We start from the raw sequence: 20,900 nt of genomic DNA on the forward strand, positions 1-20,900 counted from the left end.
AAAATAAAAAAGAAGTCTTTATTCTTTTGGCTCAACTGTAGTGTAGCTTACCGTTCTTTATGGTAATAGCATTTTCTCTGCATGCAGTTCACCAAGACACAAAGTCAACAGTTTCAGTAAAAGAAGGAATTAACATTTAATTTTTCTTTGTGGATGGAATACAAAAAAAATGTCCTGATGGAATCAAATATACAAGTTAGCTACTTTTTTTTTTTTGAGGGGGGGAATAATAATTGTGAAATCGCGTATAATATTTAAAAGACTTCTAGTGCAGCATGAATCAATAAGAAGAATAATAGTCTATGTAAACAAACACTGGAAAAGATTAAGGATGTTGAATAATAAGACTAACTGCTGATGCAGGCAGTGCTAGAATTTCAAACAAATCTTTCCCACCACATTTCAATTACAAGTTATAGCTATTTGGAAGCAAGTGCATTTTGGACTCAGTCTGGAAAAAATCACATTAAGATGTGTGCAAAAATACAGTACTAATTTTTTTAAAAAAAAAAAGCAACCCAGAAACCTAACATTCTCCCCATACCTTTCTTTCGGTATATTCCCACTTTGTGAAATTCTTCAATTAAAAAGTGCTGTGAATAAAAGGACCTTCTGCGACGTTGACCTGAAAATCAGTTTTGTCGTTTATGTACAAAATGCTGAAAAATAAAACTGAATGGAAATTTGTACACTATTTATAGTTTTCCATAGAAAATGTTTAACCAGTTATTTTGAACAGATTATGCTGTTTGCAATATGAAGTGTACAGCTGGCTACGCACTGTAGAATACTCACATAAAATTCCAGAGAAGAATAAAAGAAGTTAGGGCAGAGCAAAAAGCTTCCCTCCCTCCCTCCCTCCCAAACCCCCAACCCCACTAGCTGCAAACTATTGCTTGATGAAATGAGGAATGATGTCTGGTTGAACAATTTTGTTTCACTTTTACCATCAACATATGGCTTCCCATATTAGATTTCTGAACAAATCCAAGAAAAATACAGTAGCGAAGGCAAGATAAACAACATGCATCAGTGATAGCCTCCAAACTACTTATAATGGTACAGAATACATCATATTTTCCTGTTCAAGGTTTGCGAACTACACTTATTGTGGTACATATTTGATGCAATCAATATTGTGCACAGGTCATTTATTCCTTTGCTCAAACATGCACCACAGGGTTAAAGTAACTATTTACATAGACAGCTTTATCTCATTGACACATACAATGTCAACCTTGCTGAGAGCAGAAGATGGCTAAACAATACCGCAGGAGAAAGTAAAAACTAACTTACGGATGTCCGACTTCCCCCATCCCCTTATTGGACAGTACAGTGCTCCAGATTAATGTAAGGGATGCTCCGGGATTCTTAAGAAGATTCTTCCCATATCTCCACCCAATTTTACAATTAAGAGTACAATTTATATATGCTCTTCCTCTAAAGTATGGCCTCTGAACTCAGTGGGAATGATGGATCCAGTATCTACACATGGATGTACACTATAGTCAGTGTTCATGTCACCTTCATAATGGAATCGTTTGGAGGAGGAGGAGGAGGAGGGGAGGAGAAGGAGTGGGGAGGAAAAAAATCTGAGTTGAACAACTGTTGATTTTATGAGACTTACAGGCACATAAGAATTGTCAGGATGAGACATAAAGATCTATATTATTTTTAAGCACCTTGGGATCTGGAGCCATCCTGAAACACAGAAGTCTTCGAAACTCTTGTGCAAAGAAGTCCTACATGTTTCCATGCATGGTCTACAAGTGCAGCATGCCTTCATGCAAATCACTTCTGCCTATACATTACAAGAGAATCAAGACAGGACAGCTGGTCCTCCTATCCCCCACCCCCCTTGACCCTGGAATCCCCCTCCCCACCCACCCCCACAACATAAAACCCATTTACAAAAATAGTCACATATAATAGTAAACAACCTGTGGATTAAAAAAACGACAACTTCACCAACAAGGGGCTTTTTTGTAAAAATTATGGCAAACGTGTGGCAGTTGGAATGCAAACAGCGGATACAATTATTGTTTCTGAGTGTTTTATGATCAACACAGGTCAATTCTAGGTTTGCATCTCTTTTTTACTGATCCCTACAGTCTGGATAGCCATTTTTCTTTTCCTCTTCAGCAGTGTCAGCTGGGAATGCCAACAGGAGACGCCTGTCAAAAGTGCCATCCCTGTTTTACAGAGCAGCATTTGAATTGACAAGGGGTCACTATCTTGTTAATAGGCACTGACCTTAAGTATATAGCTAACATTTGTATGTATATATATACACATATATATATACATACATATATATTTATAGATATTTTTATGTGTGTATGTCTGTTTAAGTGTGCAAAAACAGTCAGTTTGGCATAAACCTCCTACAGGAGTCCTTTTGAAATAATACTTTACTTTCTCAAGCTGTAAACAATTTGTCATACAGGTATAATTCATTTATTTTTTATAGTCCCTGACATCTTTACCTCTATCTTCTTTTTCTGATTTGTCTTTCTCATATTTATCTTTGTCGGGCTTTGTAACGCTATCGTAGGAAGGTGGAGAGGTGGTGGAGGGGGTCATATCGTTTTTTTCAGGGGTAGAATTGTCATTTAGCTTATCAATGATCATATCTTCTTTGATAACTGTGCCTTCTTTAATTCTATCTTTATTAAACATGCAGGAAACTTTTTTAACTTTTTGCCTTAAGAGGTAGCACCTAAAGGCTCGCTGAATGATAACAGCGGATACTTCCTCTTGTTTTCGTTTCAATGTGGTGGTAATTGGTTCATAAGAGGCTTTGGAAGGGTTGGCAGCCATAAACCGGTCTTCCATTTGCACTCGGAGGGCGTCCATTTCATCGCTTTCACCCAAGACACGTTTGGTGAAAGCAAATAAGATGTCAAGGCAGTGGATTCTATCGCCACTCACCATGGGCAGGTCCATCGCAATAAGCTGAACTTTGTTTGGTTTTGGTATTAGAAGAGGAGGATCCAAAGAGGCTGCAAAATCAGAGAGTTTGGCAAATTCTATGAACTGGGTTGCATCTGGATCGAACTTTTCCCAGACTTCATAGAACATCTCAAAATCATCCTCGCTCAGAGGTTCAGCACTTTCTTCGGTAGCCACACTGAAGTTCTCCAAAATGACAGCAATGTACATGTTGACTACAACTAAAAATGAGATGATAATGTAGCTGACAAAGAAGAAAATCCCAACTGAAGGATTGCCACAGTCTCCCTTGACTGAGCTACCCGGATGGTCTATCTCAGGATCACAATCTGGAGGCCCGCTGTTTAGAATGGGCGCTAGCAAGCCATCCCAGCCAGCAGAGGTGGTAATTTGGAAAAGGCAGATCATGCTGTTGCCAAAAGTTTCAAAGTTGAACATGTCATCAATACCAACTTCTCTCTTCACATAGGCAAAGTTGGACATTCCAAATATGGCGTAGATGAACATGACCAGGAAAAGCAGGAGACCAATGTTGAACAAGGCAGGGAGAGACATCATCAAGGCAAAAAGCAGAGTGCGGATCCCCTTCGCCCCCTTGATTAGACGCAGGATTCGACCTATCCTGGCAAGTCGAATTACTCGGAACAAGGTAGGGGACACAAAATATTTCTCAATAATCTCTGCGAGGAACATACCTATAAACAAATATTAAATGCCTATTAATCTGAAATGAAGATTTATAACTTTAATTAGAATGTAATTACAATCTTGTATGAAAATGTAAAGAATGAAACCTATCAGTATTTTAAATATTAAAATCATCTGTTAATTTCTCATAGTTTTCATTTATAATATGTTATATCTTTTACTACAATGCAAATTTTCTTACCTACAATAGATAAGATGACAACCACAAAATCAAAAATATTCCAGCCTATTGTAAAATAATAATAGCGGAGTGAAATCAGTTTCAAGACACATTCTCCAGTGAAAAGGACAATGAAGATAAAATTAATCCGATACAAAATAGTTTCCATTGCATCGGTTTGGTCATCGGTTTCTACCATCATGGTAACCATGTTAAGGCAGATAAGAATCATGATGCTGATGTCGAAGGCTTGTTTTGTTACAAAATCAAAGACCATGCCTTGAAATTTGTTCTGCAGTTAAAAAAAATAAGGATTATTCATGTATCTCACGATCAGTTATAGACAATTATAATCTATATATTAATGATCTGAAACTTCTATAAACTCATTCTACAGTATACTAGTCAAATTGTACCAATAGAAGGTGCAACAAGAAAAGAATGCCACTATGTCCCCGGAAAGTCAGTTAGCACTCCATAAGTGTGAACTTATGAAATATGAAGCATTATGAAGCATATCCATTAATAGCCATCCTGTGGGATTTCACAGTCTCACTGATACCTGAATCAGATACCAAAATTTTCCCCCCGAAAATATGACCTCTCCGGATAATAAGCCCAATCGGGCTTTTGAGAGCATGCGCTGAAATATGCCATCCCCTGAAAATAAGCTCTCCCCGAAAATATTGGAACATAGCAGTAGACTTGAGGTGACCACGATCGCCGCCTCCTGCACTTCAAAAATAATAATACCTCCCCAAAAATAAGGTCAAGTGCTTATTTCAGGGGTCAAAAGAAAATATTTTGGGGAAACATGGTAGGAATATCATAACAATTACTGCTGTAACCCTGTTTAGATTTATTAATGCTAGATTGGTTTGCTCATCCTCAAATTCATTTAAATATAAAGGACATAGCCTTCAGAGCTCTTCCAATTATACTGCAGAATTTTGGCGGCATAATTATTGAAAATCTGTAAAATGTTTTTTCCAATGTGTCTGATCTAGAAACCATTGAAAACTGTAGAGTAATCCAGGGTTCTCCAACCCCCAAACCGCAGCCTGCTATTGGGTCATGGCCTGTTGGGAAGCTTCATTTGCACATGTGTGGGATTAGGTTGAGCGCGCAAATCTGTCCCCTCCACTCTGCTGCCGCCGCCATGCACCACCATTGCCAGTCCATGCAGCCAAAAAAGTTGGGGACTGCTGGCATAATCCCTAAATAGGTTTAACATAGTTTAAGAAAATAAGAAGCAACTCTCCAAAATGGAAAATAACCATATGATGTCATCCACTGTCCATCTCAGTTACTTAACGAAAGGCTTTGCTCATAAAAACATTACCACATTTTTCGGAGTATAAGACGCACCTTTTCCCCTCAAAACAAGAAGGTGAAAATCTGGGTGTGTCTTATACAGCGAACCCAGAATTTTTGCCCTATCGAAACCCTTTGCAAAAATTTATATGCAGAGTTTGGGAGGCTTGCAAAGGACTCGGGAGGGCAAAAAAGAGCACTCCCCAGCCCCCAGGAGCACTCTACAAGCCACCCAAAGCCTCTGAATTCCAGACGGTTTGGGAGGCCTCCAGAGTGCAAAAAAAAACTTTTTTTTTTAATTTACCTCTTCAAAATCATGGTGTGTATTATACTCTGGTGTGTCTTATAGTTCCCAAAATACGATAATTCTTTAAAGGTGTATTATTTTTTCTGAACCCACCCCTTCCTCAGTTTAGTTTAAAAAGATTTCAGGGGATTATAAGGTGTAAATTGCTTTCCAACTTTAGCACACATTTTGAAAAACAGTGAGTACAATGGGAAAAAACCCCCCACACATAACACTTACTGCTGGCCTTGGTATAGGTTTCTGTGGTTTCTTGGAGCCCAGTTTTTTCATTGCATTATAGTATTTTTTCTGTTCTTCTGTCATAAAGATGTCTTGACCTCCAAAGTAAAAAGGAGAAACAAAGACTAGTTACAACCAGATATTTCCATTCCATTTTTCTTTCTGTTTTTCTATACATTGACTTTTATTTGATGGGCAATCTCTTTCCTTGGGCTGCCTATTACAAAAGCAAAAGCCAAGCAAGTGGGGGAGAAGCAATAGCAATAGCAGTTAGACTTATATACCGCTTCATAGGGCTTTCAGCCCTCTCTAAGCGGTTTACAGAGTCAGCATATTGCCCCCACAATCTGGGCCCTCATTTTACCCACCTCGGAAGGATGGAAGGCTGAGTCAACCCTGAGCCGGTGAGATTTGAACCGCTGAACTGCAGATAGCAGTCAGCTGAAGTGGCCTGCAGTACTGCACTCTACCCACTGCGCCACCTCGGCTCTAAAGCAAACAGTGGAAGCAGCCCCAAATGCAAGCCGTGCTCCTTTGTGCAAGGGTTGATGTATGCATGGATGTACAAGTGTGAAGAGTTTCAATCTGGAAGCACCCACCCACTCTTTTGCCCTTCCCTTCATTAGGGGTGGCTCCCTAATGGCTAGAGAACAGTGCATCCTTCTCCCATAGTTCAGGCAGGGTTAGGAATTTAATCTCAGCAAAGTTACAGCAGATTGAAAAAAAAGTGTAGCGACTACAGTAGTCTCTCAGCACTGCCACCATCATTTCTGTCGCTGTTATTATCATCCTGTATTAAAGGTTTGTCTAAATTTCCCATATCTTACTTCAAAATAAAATACCATAAAAAACATCCATAGTTGGATAAAACGTCAGATAGTAAAACATCCAGGTTAATAAATAAATAAATGAACAATTGGAAAAAAAATACTTTTCAGCTCTCATGATACAAGTACCTTCAACAGCTAAAAACCAAAACAGACCAAAACTCAAAGCCCATATTTAAAAACGAAAAGCATGATAAAAAAAATAAGTATGAAAAGGATCATATCCCAAATGACTTCCAGAAGTGTTCATCTTCTGTTAATTTCCAGAAAGTCATTACCAAGAGTAACTATTTATTATTTATCTAGAAAGAGTGCAGAGAAGAGCAACAAAGATGATTAGGGAACTGGAGGCTAAAACATAAGAGGAACGATTGCAAGAACTGGGTATGTCTAGTTTAATGAAAAGAAGGACTAGGGGAGACATGATAGCAGTGTTCCAATATCTCAGGGGTTGCCACAAAGAAGAGGGAGTCAAACTATTCTCCAAAGCACCTGAAGGCAGAACAAGAAGCAATGGGTGGAAACTAATCAAGGAGAGAAGCAACTTAGAACTGAGAAGAAATTTCCTGACAGTTAAAACAATTAATCAGTGGAACAGCTTGCCTCCAGAAGTTGTGAATACCCCAACACTGGAAGTCTTTAAGAAGATGTTGGATAGCCATTTGTCTAAAATGGTATAGGGTTTCCTGCCTAGGCAGGGGGTTGGACTAGAAGACCTCCAAGATCCCTTCCAACTCTGCTATTGTATTGTATTGTATTCAGCAGGTTCTGCCATGTTCTGGAGAACCGGAACCAGAAATTTTGAGTAGTTGGGAGAAACAGCAAATACCACCTCTGGCTGGCCCCAGAGTGGGGTGTGAATGGAGAATTGGTCCCTTCCAACTCTGCTATTGTATTGTATTGTATTGTATTGTATTGTATTGTATTGTATTGTATTGTATTTAGATTTACGAGATGTTTATGCATATTTATATAAAGTAGTGCATTATCTTACAATGTAATTGTTTATGTCTCTGGCATTTAAAACTAACTCAATCTTTCATTTCATGTATTGGTTTTAACACACTGTATGCTTCTTTTTTCCAGTGGCAATTTTAGAATTCATGTTTACAACTTATGTTTAGGTTGTACACATTGGAGTAATAATTGATACTTGAAAGAAAGAAAAATCAGAAGAATTACACAAAGCACAATGTTTTTGTTAAAACAAAACCTGTGATAATCTGCTGAAATCACAGTGATAGAATACTTATCTTCTTTTTTTGCTGATTGAAGTTATCTATGATGACACCAATAAATAAATTCAAAGTGAAGAAGGATCCAAAGATAATAAAGATGACAAAATAAAGATACATATAAAGGTTATCCTCGTAATGTGGCTGCTGTTCCACCTGCAAGGGAAACAAATTTAGAAATAGAAAACTGTGTGGAAAAATATATTCAATTCTATAAAATGTATGGGTATTATTTTTATGAAGTATGAACCCTGGGTGAAGCCTTACCGTATTTAGTCTTTTTATGATGCCGTTATTAAGAATAGCCATAGAGAAGGGTTTGATCAATTTTTATTTTAACTTTAAATAGAGTATTTATGTACAATTATTTTCTCAGTTATTACTCACTTTTTTCTATTGGCTCTCCTCTCTGAAATCCACTGATATAGATTTCATGCTAGACTACATGGCTTTTGCTAATAGACAATTGAGGTGTTTATATTCAAAGAAATAGTTAAAAAGAAAGACACATTCTGAGCTTAGGAGAAAGTGAGAAGAAACTGAATGGAAATGAATGAAACAGACTTTCTTAATGAGACAGAAGGCTGCCTATACTGTCTGCTAATTATGATGCTCACAATGTGCTGATGCATTTGAAAATGTTAGCTTTAAGCATGTAGCCACAGTTTTTCTTTGGGACCACCAATCATTAGGAAAGAGTTTTATTGTTTTCTTGGAAAAGAGTCATTTCAACAAAAGAAGATCTCCTATTAGGGTGTGCAATTTGTAGCTACGGAACTGTAACTCACCTAGTTTCTTGAAACTGCTTACCTGCACTTACACATATACACAAAAATATAATTAAACAAAAAGTGTATGTTGTTGTATGTGTCTGTATGTTTTTGACATCTGATTCTTTTTTCTTTTTTCTTCTCAGAAATAGAATAGTAGAATAAATTATTATAGAAAACCTTATCAGAAGGCATCTGAAATAGAGTCTTTTTACTGATCTTAATGCGCAAAGCAAATGTTTTAGATTTTATGTCTTAATTTCTATCGTATCTATATCAGATTATATTTTAAATATTCTTGACCTGTATTATTGTTACAGATGAATGCCGTAAATGTGCATTTATCTAGTTCCTATTCTGGGAATGCTTTGCATCAGTTGCTCATTTACTGCAATGAAAAAATTAGAGTCTTCATTCTAATGGAAAAAAAATGAGAATTATGTACGGCTAAGATAATCTGATTTTTTTAAACAGCAGAGTATGACAGGATTGAGTTATTATTTTTTTTTTACTTGCACTGGTTGACCATCAAACTGGGCCAAAAGATACATTGCTATTTTTATAACTAGCATAGGGCAATATGTTCTCATTACTTCCAGTCATTATCCTTTGATAGGAAAGGATTCCTGTATTTCCTCGCGGGCTTTAGGCACACTGGAGTGTTTGAGACCCATTTTTTAAAATCTTTGTTTACACTGAAGGAGTAGGGCAAGGATTGGAAGATTTAATAGCAAAAATGGGTGCCTTAAGCCTTTATGGCATCCATTTTACCTCTTAAAAATTCCCACTCCTGTTTTTCCTGTTTCTGGGGAGAGGTTATGACTCCATTCTTACCTCTTAAATTATCCCCTAAGGTAAAATGCACTGGGAAACAAACAACCAAACAAGAAGTATCTTGTACACTGGGAAACAAACAACACAGAATTATCTTCCAGCCATAACCTGCTCACTCCTATCTCTCATCCCAGCATCTTACCTGTCTTGCCTCCTTGAAAAAGAAAAGAAAGCAGACAAACACTATGATCAGTGGCAAGTTTGCTTTAATCCTACTTTACTAGCCTTAATTTGAAAAAGAATTGGAAATGCTTCTTAGGAAACACTTGCTGATATGATGAGTAGCTATGGAGGATATGGATGCAAGTATCCAAGTAGTAAACCCACCGTATTTGGGCTACCAGGCAATTACAAGATGGTACCAAAAATAGCAAATGTTATGTATCTCTTCTCTGCTGTCTTGTAGCCAATCATATTTTTGCAGTTCAATACTGGTTTCCCTACTCAATAGCATACTTACATTTCGTGAATCTACAGCTGCGTACATGATGTCCATCCAGCCTTTGAAGGTGGCCTGCAAGCGGAAGTCAGGCGATTATATTTTAAGCAAGGGACTAAAAGCATACAGTACATAATTCCTCAACGTTCATGTTGTGTAAATTATAAATGTCTTTTAGAAGACTCCATGACCCCCCCTGCCAGTTACGTTTCATGAATCTACAGCTGCATACATGATGTCCATCCAGCCTTTCAACCCACATATATTCTATTTGGAAGAATTCTTGAGGAGTTGGTACCAGATTGTGTTACAAGAAATAAAAAAGACAAGTAATTTCCACTCAGCTGTGTTGAATTTCACCCAAAGTTGGGTTCTCTTTAGCCTCTACTGCTAGGCTAGTACAGCACTGAAAAACGGCCATTCTCTATATCCAAATGTCTCTTCTCTGGTTATGGATAATTTCCTTTATTAAATAGGGGTAAATGAGATTGCTTGATGTGTAGTGAAATAAATAAACGACCTATCACAGGTGCATCTGCATTTTACTAATGATCATTTTGGTTCATGTATAAGATTTATATGGCACACAAAAAGTTTACTAACAGGTACACTTTAGAGAAGAGCTTAGAAGAAAAAGATTAAGGGATGCCACCTATGATGCAAATCAATCCACTTCAAATCCTGGCAGCTGAATCATTTGTAAAGTGACTGACAGTTCACATTGATGGAATTTTCTAATAAAAGAAAAACCTGCTAAAAAGAGGAAATAAAACAGTTGTGTTGTTCAAATTTTAACATAGAAAGAATAACTACTTACTACTTGAAGCAGAGAGAGGTAGCCAAGTCCCACATTATCGAAATTGACTTTTACATTTTTCCATCTAGCTGTTTCATTTCTTTCGATGAGATTCTCACATTCAGTCTGATTGTCAACTTCATCAATGCTGAACATTTCCCCAGTTGTGGTGTTAACACAGTGGTAGAACTTGCCAGCGAACAGATTCACTCCCATAATGCTAAAGATTAGCCAGAATATAAGACATACAAGGAGCACATTCATGATAGATGGAATTGCTCCCAAGAGAGCATTCACCACTACCTGTAATACAAAGAAATAAAGACATAAAGCCAAAGAAGTGAAAACATATTTGCTAAAGTGAGACATGAAAAGGGGAATTTCTAATTCATAGTTTTGCTTCTTGGCCATTTTGTGCTACAATTTAATTGTTAAAATTTAGGGAAAGATTTGAGGAAGAAAGATTTCCCAAAATTTAGCTTCACAAAATTGAAGAGGAAGGACCATAACGTATGGCAGAACATGTACTGAAGGTTTTATAACTCAAGTGCAGTACCATATCAATACTCTAACCCTAAAAATACTCTTTTCTTACACATTTGGAGAACCAAATTGCAAGTCAGAAGAAAATGAATTCTAAGGAAATATTAGCATTTAAATTTCAAATAACCCTCAATATGGTCATCATTACACTGCTCAATCATCTCCTCCTTATAGTCTCTGTAGCCAAGTGGCAAGGACAGTCCAGGTGCCATAATGAAGCAACAGAAGCTTATGAAAAGTAATTTTCCAGTCAGTTAATATGTTACCTTGACAACACATCAAGAAAACAAGCAGCTGAAGTTCTGAGTTAGCGCAGAAACATACCGTGTGTGTGTGTGTGTGTGTGTGTGTGTGTGTGTGTGTGTGTGTGTGTGTGTGTGTGTGTATATATATATATATATATATATATATATATATATATATATATATATATATATATATATATATATATATATATACATACATACATACATACATACATACATACATACATACATTCGGCTCTCCAAATATTTCAGTTGTTTTTTTTACTAGTAGCAAAAGGTCTAGATAGATCTGTGAAACTAGTCTGCAGCTAATTAGTTCATGGTTATTTCTCACTAATATATATCCTGGCTGGGATATGAACTCCAAGGATTTGGTTGGTCCATCAGCCACGGAGCAGGTCTCCACGCAATCTTTTGATTTTTCAAATCAAGGAGCTTCTTTAAATGATTTTTTAAAATCTGGGGCAAGGGTACAACAGACAAGATTAAATGTGGCACAATTTTAGCTAGCCTTTTTTAGTCGGATAGCCACCATTTCAGAGCTGTGATTTAAATGAAAATAAATAATCTGACAATGGGGTAAATAACTTCAGACACTGCCTAGATATACTGGAATTATTTCTCTCATGTTGCCTAGAGGCTAAGGGAATAGAAGTAGCATGTTGCCCAGGGCCATTTTAAATGAAATTTAAACTAGTGGCTTTGAGATACACATTTGTAGTATACCTTTAAGAAAATAATTTGCTTCAAGCATATGTTATTTCATATTTTTCTTACCCTCATTCCTTCGAATCGTGACAAGGCTCTTAGAGGTCTTAAAGCTCTTAAAGTCCTAAGAGATTTAATTGCACCAAGTTCAGAGTAGCCCAAGGCATTCGCTGTTAAGCTAACGATAGAGACCTACACATGAATAAAAAGAGAAAAGAAAGTAATCTACTGTGTGAATAATAGTCAGCATTTCAAGAAATCTCTAGTAACACCACTTCTCTCCAGTCTGTCACAGCTGAAGATTATCTTACAAAATCAAACTAGTTCACAGGAGTATAATGAGTGATATCAAAGAAAGACATGGCAAGGGGGAAAGGAGGAGCCACGTCACGATGTCACAACGTGCAGTCTCGATACTCCGAGACCACCATTGACACTTTTGCCACTGGATGGTCCATTGAGACCTAAACTGTCCCATAGAGACAGTGATCAGGAAGACAAAGCCTTGCTGGTCTCAGGGACATCGCAAAGTCCCTGATTGACCCAAGGAAAGCGCTTCAAGCCGGCGGTAAACAGGAAGCCCCCAGGCTGATGAAGTCGGGACAGCTCCAGAAGGAAGGAAGTGAAAAGAGAAAGTGAGTCCATCTGGTGAAGTATTTTTTCTATTTTGCGAAAGACTGCCCAAAGAAATTTTTCTTTAAAGCCGAATTAGATCCTTAAGCAAAAGAATTGTGGAGAAATTAATCCTAATTGGATTGCTTTGGAAAGCTTTTTTTTTCCTTTGTAACTATTCTTTGTGGATTTCTCTTCTTAAAGTGAACGGATTGATTTTTTCTTTTTCTACTTTTTGTTGCTTTATTTTTTGACTTCTGGATTAAAACCGCCCTTCTTATTTTAACAATTCTTCCTATTACTTGTTATTAAATTTCACTAAAAGAAATCTAAAGAACTTTGTTTCCTATAACCCAGAGATAAATATTAGAAAGTGAAAAGTAGCACACTGCCACTCAGAGGTCAGAGGCTGGGTTTTTTGAAACAACGTATCTCTTCTCTTCTTTGATTTCACTGACTTAATAGCTGAAGGGTTTGGAACTTGTTTACAGAAACTGATAAAGAGCCAAGGGCATGAATTGTTTTTACAGGTGCCTTTGAGAACTATTTTGGCAGGGGAAAGAAAGGGGGGAAAAAACAGAACCCTTCTCCTTTGAAGAGCATAAAAGAACTTGTGTCCAAGTCAATCTAAAATAAAAAAAAAAATAAAAGAGGCCTGGAAGACTAGAATGGCAGTGGCTATTAGTTTTTTTTTTTTCTTTCTTCTGTTTTGGAAACATGGATCAATATTCAGATGAGGAAACCTTAAAATTCCAAAATATCTTGGCTGGAATTCAAAATCGATTGGAAGGATATGGGAGAATTGAGAAGAAGTTGGAAAGACTAGTCTTTCTCATAGCAAAAGATGATGGGGTTGGAGCCCCAAAAATTAAAGGGGAGAATGAAGAAATAGAAGATAAAGATAAGACAATAGATGAATTTATTAATGGAGCAAATGTGGGTGAAAGTGGAAAGATGGGAATATGGAAAAGGGAATTCAACAAATTGGAGCTCTACCCCAGATTCCAGGATACAGAAGAAAAAAAATGGTAAAGATGATGGACTTAAGAAGATAATTTTTTTCAGAAGCAAGATTGACAACCAAAGACAAGCTAATTTTAGTAGCAGGGTAACGAGATTATCTGAGAGATCCTTCAAGCAACAAAGTGCGGAGAGAAGTCTATAAAAACCTTATAAAGGAGATAAAAAGAAGACTGACACCACAATTGGCAAGAGAGATAAGACTGTTTTGTTACTGGAAAGATACAGGTTGACAATGAAAGTTGATAATAAAAAATTAGTTCATTTTGGTGATTAATAAGTAGGAATTTAGTTTCAGGTTTTTAGGTTTTATTAGCATTTATATGCCGCCCACTCCCTAGAGACTCTGGGTGGCTTACAGATAAAAACTGGGGGGGGGGGGACATATAAAAATAAAAAAGAACAAACATTAAAATTTCACAACATACATACAGCTTAGAGTGGGGCTGGATAAAATCAACAGCCCCAGGCCTGCTGGAACAGCCAGATCTTAGTGGCTTTGCGGAAGGCCGGAAGAGTAGTAAGGGTCCAGATCTCCACGGGGAGATCGTTCCATAGGGCTGGAGCAGCTACTGAGAAGGCCCTCCCCCGGGGAGTCGCCAGCCAACATTGACCGGCAGATGGAATCCAGAGGAGGCCTAATCTGTGTGATCTTATTGGTCTCTGGAGGTAAATGGCAGGAGGCGGTCTTTCAGATAGCCAGGTCCTAAACCATGTAGGGCTTTAAAAGTAACGACTAGCACCTTGAAGTGTACCTGGAGACCAATGGGGAGCCAGTGCAGCTCGCGGAGGATAGGTGTAACATGGGTGCACCTAGACACCCCCACTATCGCTCGCGCGGCTGCATTCTGGACCAACTGCAGTCTTTGAACACTCTTCAGGGGCAGCCCCATGTAGAGCACGTTACAGTAATCCAGTCTTGAGGTGACGAGGGCGTGAGTGACCATCCGAAGGGCCTTCCGGTCCAGATAGGGTCGCAACTGGTGCACCAGGTGAACCTGGGCAAAGGCCCCCCTGGTCACAGCCGACAGATGATGTTCTAATGTCAGCTGTGGATCCAGGAGGACACCCAAATTGCGAACCCTCTCTGAGGGGTGTATAATTTCACCTCCCAGGCTAAGAGATGGAACGACTGGACCATCCTTGGGAGGGAGCATCAATAGCCACTCGGTCTTGTCAGGATTGAGTGCAAGCCTGTTCGCTCCCATCCAGACCCTGACAGCCTCCAGGCACTGGCACATCACTTCAACTGCTTCGCTGAGTGGGCACGGGGCGGACAGATACAGCTGCTTATCGTCCGCATATTGATGGTATTTAATCCCGTGCCGGCGTATGATCTCACCCAGCGGCTTCATGTAGATGTTAAACAGGAGGGGGGACAGGACCGAACCCTGCAGCACCTCATAATTGAGGGGCCTTGGGGTCGATCTCTGCCCTCCAACCAACACCGACTGCGACCTGTCTGAAAGGTAGGAGGAGAACCACCGTAAAACGGTGCCTCCCACTCCCACCTCCTGTAACCATCGCAGAAGGATACCATGGTCGATGGTATCGAAGGCCGCTGAGAGGTCAAGAAGCACAAGGATAGAGGAATATCCTCTATCCCTGGCTCGCCAGAGATCATCGATCAGCGCGACCAAAGCAGTTTCCGTGCTGTAACCAGGCCTGAAACCCGACTGAAAGGGATCCAGATCTTAGATTGTTTTAGATTGTTATTAAATGTTTATTTGTTAACAAATAATTAACTATATGATAACAATAATGAAATGATAATGGATACAGCTTAATGATATATACATGTACTGGAAAATTAGTAAAAGAAATTTGGATATAAATTGCAAATTGTGACTTGGAAAAAAGACCTATAAATTTTATTAACAAATTTTTATTTAGATCTTGTTATAAAGGTGTAAGGTTTTTTTTTGGGGGGGGGGTCTGACAAGAGGAGATGGGACATAAGTAGTAAATGATTTTTAGCAAATTATAATAACAACAAGGAAGTGTCAATGGACATTGATTAACAATATATACATGCTATGGTATTGGCAAAAGTAACTTGGATATAAATTCTAAACAGTGAGTTGGGGGGAAAGGGGGGGAAGGTTTAGAAACTTTATTAATTGACTTTTACTTAAAAGATGTCATAAAGGTGTAATGTTATTGGAGGATTTTTTGAAATAGCTAATGAATGCCATTATGTGGTTGTGTCTTTAAGTATGAATGATTTGAGGTAAAAACATGTTCAAATAATTGTAGTCAAATGAGAATTGTGATCCATTGATAGTAAGATATACAAAGATTTTTGATTTAAAGTATATAATCGAATATGAACTATAAGTAATGACTGTGGAAGAAATGCATGAAAGTTACCTGTAACCAATCGACACGCTTTCTACAAGATGTAATGAAGGATGATTCTTTTTGGGGGTTTTTGTTCAATTAAAATTAAAAAAAGCTTTTTTTAAAAAAAAGAAAGACACGGCAAGAAAATGAACTAAGAATCTTTGCTCCTACTTTGAAGTTTATAATTTTTATATTTATTTACTTGTAGCCTGCCTTTATTGTCTACAAATAATTCAAGGCAGCAAATATATCCAACATACTTTCCTCCTAACAACAATGCTGTAGGTGAGTAAGGCTGAGAGAAAATAACTGGCCCAAAGTGACCCAGATGGTTTTCATGGCTAAACCAAAAACTAAAATACACAGTCTCTGGCTTTCTAGCCTGGTAGCCTTAGACAGGGATGTCAAACTGGTGGCCTGCGGGCCGGATCCTTCACACACAGGCCATGCCCACCCCAGCTCCGTGAAGGGAAAAAACATTGTGATATGTCATATGATGGCAACATGACGCTGCGAGTTTGACACCCATGGACTAGACCAAACTGGTTCTCTATTTACTCCAAAGTTTACTCCAAATTTTGCTCCAAAGTTACACTTCTCATAAAGTCAGTTGGCAGATCTGAATCAATTATAGGAAGATACAGCAATATTTTCTTTTTACCAGATTTAATAATTTTCTGCTTTTCAGCCTTGTGCTAGTTTACGTATTATTGTCCTAAATGAGCAATTTGACCAATATCTCAATATTTTAAAAAAAATCATCCTGGCCAAATTACAACAACTGAAGTTCAAAATGGATTTGTGCAGGAAACAGTTACAATGGACGGGTAGAAATTATTATTTTTGTTCATCTCTTATGGAATTAGACCATCTTATGTTATTTATTTGTTTATAAAATTTACTGGCCACCCATCTTACCATAGGGTAACTCTGGGCGGCTTATAGTTACATAAAAGCTAAAACACACACAAAAAATAAAAAACAAACATTCAAACCAAAGATACATGGGGAGGGGGGAGGGGAGGGGGGTTTCTGTTATTACTCAATAACCCATCTCTTATGGAATGATGGAGGAGTCACCAACCCCTAAGTATTTCTAGCTCACTTCTTTCAGTTTTTGATACATTCCTGACTCCTGCTTGCAGGTACCAAAACTAAAATGTCATCACCAGGACACTTGAAGTGGCAAGTCCTCAATCCCTGAGGAGGTTACTTCTCTCTTCCAAATCCTTTGTTTTTTATACTGCCTTGTCTGCCTATCTGCTTTAGCACAGCAGCTTTATCCCTTTGCTTCACCCAGTGCATTGGATAGATAGGAATCCCATACTCCGTACTGGTAAATCACAGAAATGAGAGAATGATAAAGGCAAGCTAAAATCTATAGTGCAGTCTTCTGTAACTAATATGAGCTTGAGACATGTGCTAGAGAAAAAGCCACCTGGGAGTCGAAACAATAAATCAAGTGTTAATTATAAGTTAAACTTACTGGCAATCATAATCATTTATACTGGTAACCGTTTATCCCTCTCAACATTTGGCAAGTCTCTCAAGACCTGGCTATATTATTAGGCCTGGAGGTCCCAAGGGCTGAAGGAGATTTTGCAATGGCTCTTGCGATAGCAGTTAGTGTTACTCCTCCCCTGTTTTATGTGCCTTTTTGTTATTTTAATTGTGAAGTTTTTATGTGATTGTTTTTATTAATTAAGTGCTACCAGTGGCCCAGAGTCACTTTCATGTGAGCTAGGCGGCTATATAAATATGGTAAATATGATTAGAAATATAAAACCTTTTCCTTTCCCATTAATCAGCATCCTGTGAAACGAGAGGCTGCTGGGGAAAATATTCCTAAAACAGAGCTGAAGCCACAGACAGGATGTTAAAAACATTCTACCTAAAAATAGTACAAAAGAAAAAATAAGATTGTATGGTCTGCTCTTGCTTGGAAGTATCTTGGGAAATAATGTTCAAAGATGCATGAAAAAAGGAGAATTATATACCGTATTTTTCAGAGTATGAGACGCACCTTTCCCCCCCCCCAAAAAAAAGAGGGTGAAAATCTGGGTGCGTCTTATACACTGAATACAGCATTTTGGGCCTCCTGAAACCCTGCCCCCTTCACAAAAATGGATGTGCAGAGGGTTTGGGAGGCCTGCAAAGTGCTCCTGGGGGATGGAGAGGGCAAAAAACGAGTGAAAATGGGCCATTTTTGTGCATGTCCTGTTTTTTGCAAAAATGGGGTCATTGTTTGAAAAAAGGGGACATTTTTTGCTCCTTTTTGCCTCCTCCCAGCCCCAGGAGCATTTTGCAGGCCTCTCAAACTTTCCGCATGCCCAGTTTTTCACAAAAAACAAGGCGTGCAGAGGGTTTAGGAGGCCTGCAGAGTGCAATTTTTTTAAAAAAAATATTACCTCTTCAAAATCTTGGTGCGTCTTATAGTCCAAAAATACAGTAAATCAGAATCTGCAAATATGAAACTAGAGACAAAGTTACTTTGACTTTCCTTTAACTCAGGGATGTCAAACTCATGGCCCACAGGCCGGATGCGTCATGTGTTGGCCCTGCCCGGTTTAGCGAAGGGGGGAAAAAGTCCCAATACATCACACGATGCTGCCGTGACGCCACCAAATTTGACATGCCTGCTTTAATTCTTCTAGAATGTGCAGTATTACTTTTTGCAGTTCATTGTTAAGGTCCACTTCTTTTACACTTTCCTCCAACACCATCTTGTTGGAGATGCCTCTCTCCCTCTTTCTTTCTTTATCTCTTATCATGCCTCTCTCCCTCTTTCTTTCTTTCTCTTCCCAAAGAGGATGAAGTAATGTATCCCTGGGTCCTTCTTGCACAAGAGTGGACTTTTCTCCCTTGCCTGCCCACCTGTTCCTATCCACTGCTCATGTGCTCAGATGAAAAGGAATCAGATATCACTCTTGAGATAGCTGAAATGAGCAAATGTAGTGAAGCAGGGAGCAATGTTTGGCCATTCTTTACATCCTTCCACAAGTATTATAAAGGAAATAGGAAAGTTTTAAATTTTGTGGATCTACATATGTCCTGTCACATCTCATTTCAAGCTTCCTGTTGATAGGGGCACCACACTTCTACCTCTCTGTAGATTTCTGGTTCCAGAAGTTGTGCTTCACCATGGGAACCCCGCTCAGTGGCAATTCTACTGAACACCATTCACCCAGCTGAAAGCAGAAGTTTCCCTTTTCTGAAAGTAGTGAGTTTATTGTATATGCAATGATTCTTATAAACATTTGTGCTACAATGTATTAATTGGTTAAAGAAAAAAAAATACCTACATCAACAATGAGGAAATCTAGCCAGCACCAGGCATTGGTGAAATAGACTTGAAAGCCATAAGCCACCCACTTCAGAAGCATTTCTAAAATGAAGATGTAGGTGAAGACCTTGTCTGCGTATTCCAGGACTGTCTTGATAGTCTTGCGCTGCTCAATGTATATGTCTTCGAAAGCCTGGGGACAGAAGTTCCCCCCAACCCCTGGTTTTAGTATGGCTTATTATTTATTGTTTGCTTTCCAATTCTAGAACTAAAAACCAGTCCTCCCCTGCTTCACTTTAATCAATATACTTATTAGAATATGATAAAAATATTAAAAGCATTTTTGATACTTATAGAGTCTACTTTATAGAGTTTACTGGTAGAAGCTATACCTTGGTGGTTGATGACATGTTTTATATGTAATGCACTGGAGATTCAATCATTGACATCTTTAATTAAATTAAGGTATCTCCTTGGGATTTCTACTCCCAAATTTCACAAACTAAGATAAATAAAGCTGTTTGATCATATGTAGCCCTTTATATTTCTTCTGTTCCATTCCATAGAAAAATAAAGTTATGAAAAAAAAAATTTTAAGGTGGGAAAGCCAAATGCCATGGTAATCTTGATTTTAGACCCAAAGTCCTAAATCTAAAAAAGTCGGACTGATTATTTCCCTCTTTAATCCCTCACAGAGAAGTCACAGTGGAGTTTAAAACATTGTTCCAGTATGAATCCAATATATAAGTATGGATTGCTATCCCCTTTGGAACAATTTAGAAATCTAATATTATTGTGACCATATTGCTTAACTAGCATATCATTTTTAGAAGAAAAAGCTTTACAATAAACGCATGCATCTGCTCTGTAAAGCTATTTGGGATTAAAAGAGCATCAAAAATCAATCCTCTTCTGTAGGAATATTATATGGAACAATTTAAACCCAGCTTCAAGTCTACCCTGAACTGCATAAATTCACTGTGACTGTGACTAATTGCTCTGTCAGTCAAATATACTTGTAGAGGTGTAATTGTGAGGAAACAATGGTAGGACAGAATGCTATGGGTAGCACCTTGAGTTTCTGACTGAAAGATGGATATAACTCTAACAATTAAGTAATAAAATCATACTACTTTAGCTCTGACTCATAGAAAAGATAATCCCTACTAAAAATTCAGAGGTTTTCAGATAATTATGTGTCTGGGTTATTTCCTATGCTAAATCTCTATGATAATGAACGGTTTTCAAGTTCTAAAAATTACCAGAGCACCACTGCTAAGGAGAATCATGAAGACAATAAAAGTCTCAAACCAATTATGTTCTACGATTTTGTAACAAGTCTTCCGAAGATTCCACCACAGTTTTCCTTTCCCATCTTCTAAACTGACTTGGCAGCACTTGAATTTCCGGATGCAGCCTGGCAAAATATGCAAAATGATATGGCCAATGAAAACAGAATAAAAATTATAATACATGTCTTGAGCAGAATATACTCTTAAACCAGCAGATGTTTTTGGAGCCCTTTCTCATTCTAAAATTAATTGGTCTACATTTGAAATGACGC

General features: G+C 38.1%; 1 protein-coding gene across 2 annotated transcripts in view; it reads right to left on the reverse strand.

The window, feature by feature from the left end:
- Positions 1 to 1,905: 1,905 nt before the first annotated feature.
- The window catches only part of SCN2A (sodium voltage-gated channel alpha subunit 2), a 119,553-nt gene continuing 100,558 nt past the window's right edge, over positions 1,906 to 20,900 (reverse strand). Inside the window, exons 19-27 of one of the 2 annotated variants that reach the window (XM_087709610.1) lie at positions 20,599 to 20,753; positions 19,356 to 19,529; positions 12,148 to 12,270; positions 10,583 to 10,864; positions 9,787 to 9,840; positions 7,741 to 7,878; positions 5,661 to 5,765; positions 3,842 to 4,112; positions 1,906 to 3,647 (exon numbers count right to left, since the gene is read on the reverse strand). In XM_087709610.1, the coding sequence (XP_087565736.1) occupies positions 2,458 to 3,647; positions 3,842 to 4,112; positions 5,661 to 5,765; positions 7,741 to 7,878; positions 9,787 to 9,840; positions 10,583 to 10,864; positions 12,148 to 12,270; positions 19,356 to 19,529; positions 20,599 to 20,753 (2,492 nt within the window). In that variant the 3' untranslated portion in view covers positions 1,906 to 2,457. The remainder of the gene's footprint in view (positions 3,648 to 3,841; positions 4,113 to 5,660; positions 5,766 to 7,740; positions 7,879 to 9,786; positions 9,841 to 10,582; positions 10,865 to 12,147; positions 12,271 to 19,355; positions 19,530 to 20,598; positions 20,754 to 20,900) is intronic. The other variant, XM_087709606.1, reaches the window with a different exon arrangement.

This window comes from Thamnophis sirtalis, unplaced genomic scaffold (genome assembly GCF_051295495.1).
Source record: "Thamnophis sirtalis isolate CommonGarterSnake01/CBP01778 unplaced genomic scaffold, rThaSir2_p1.2 scaffold_1, whole genome shotgun sequence".
In the NCBI taxonomy this organism is placed as follows: domain Eukaryota; kingdom Metazoa; phylum Chordata; class Lepidosauria; order Squamata; family Natricidae; genus Thamnophis; species Thamnophis sirtalis.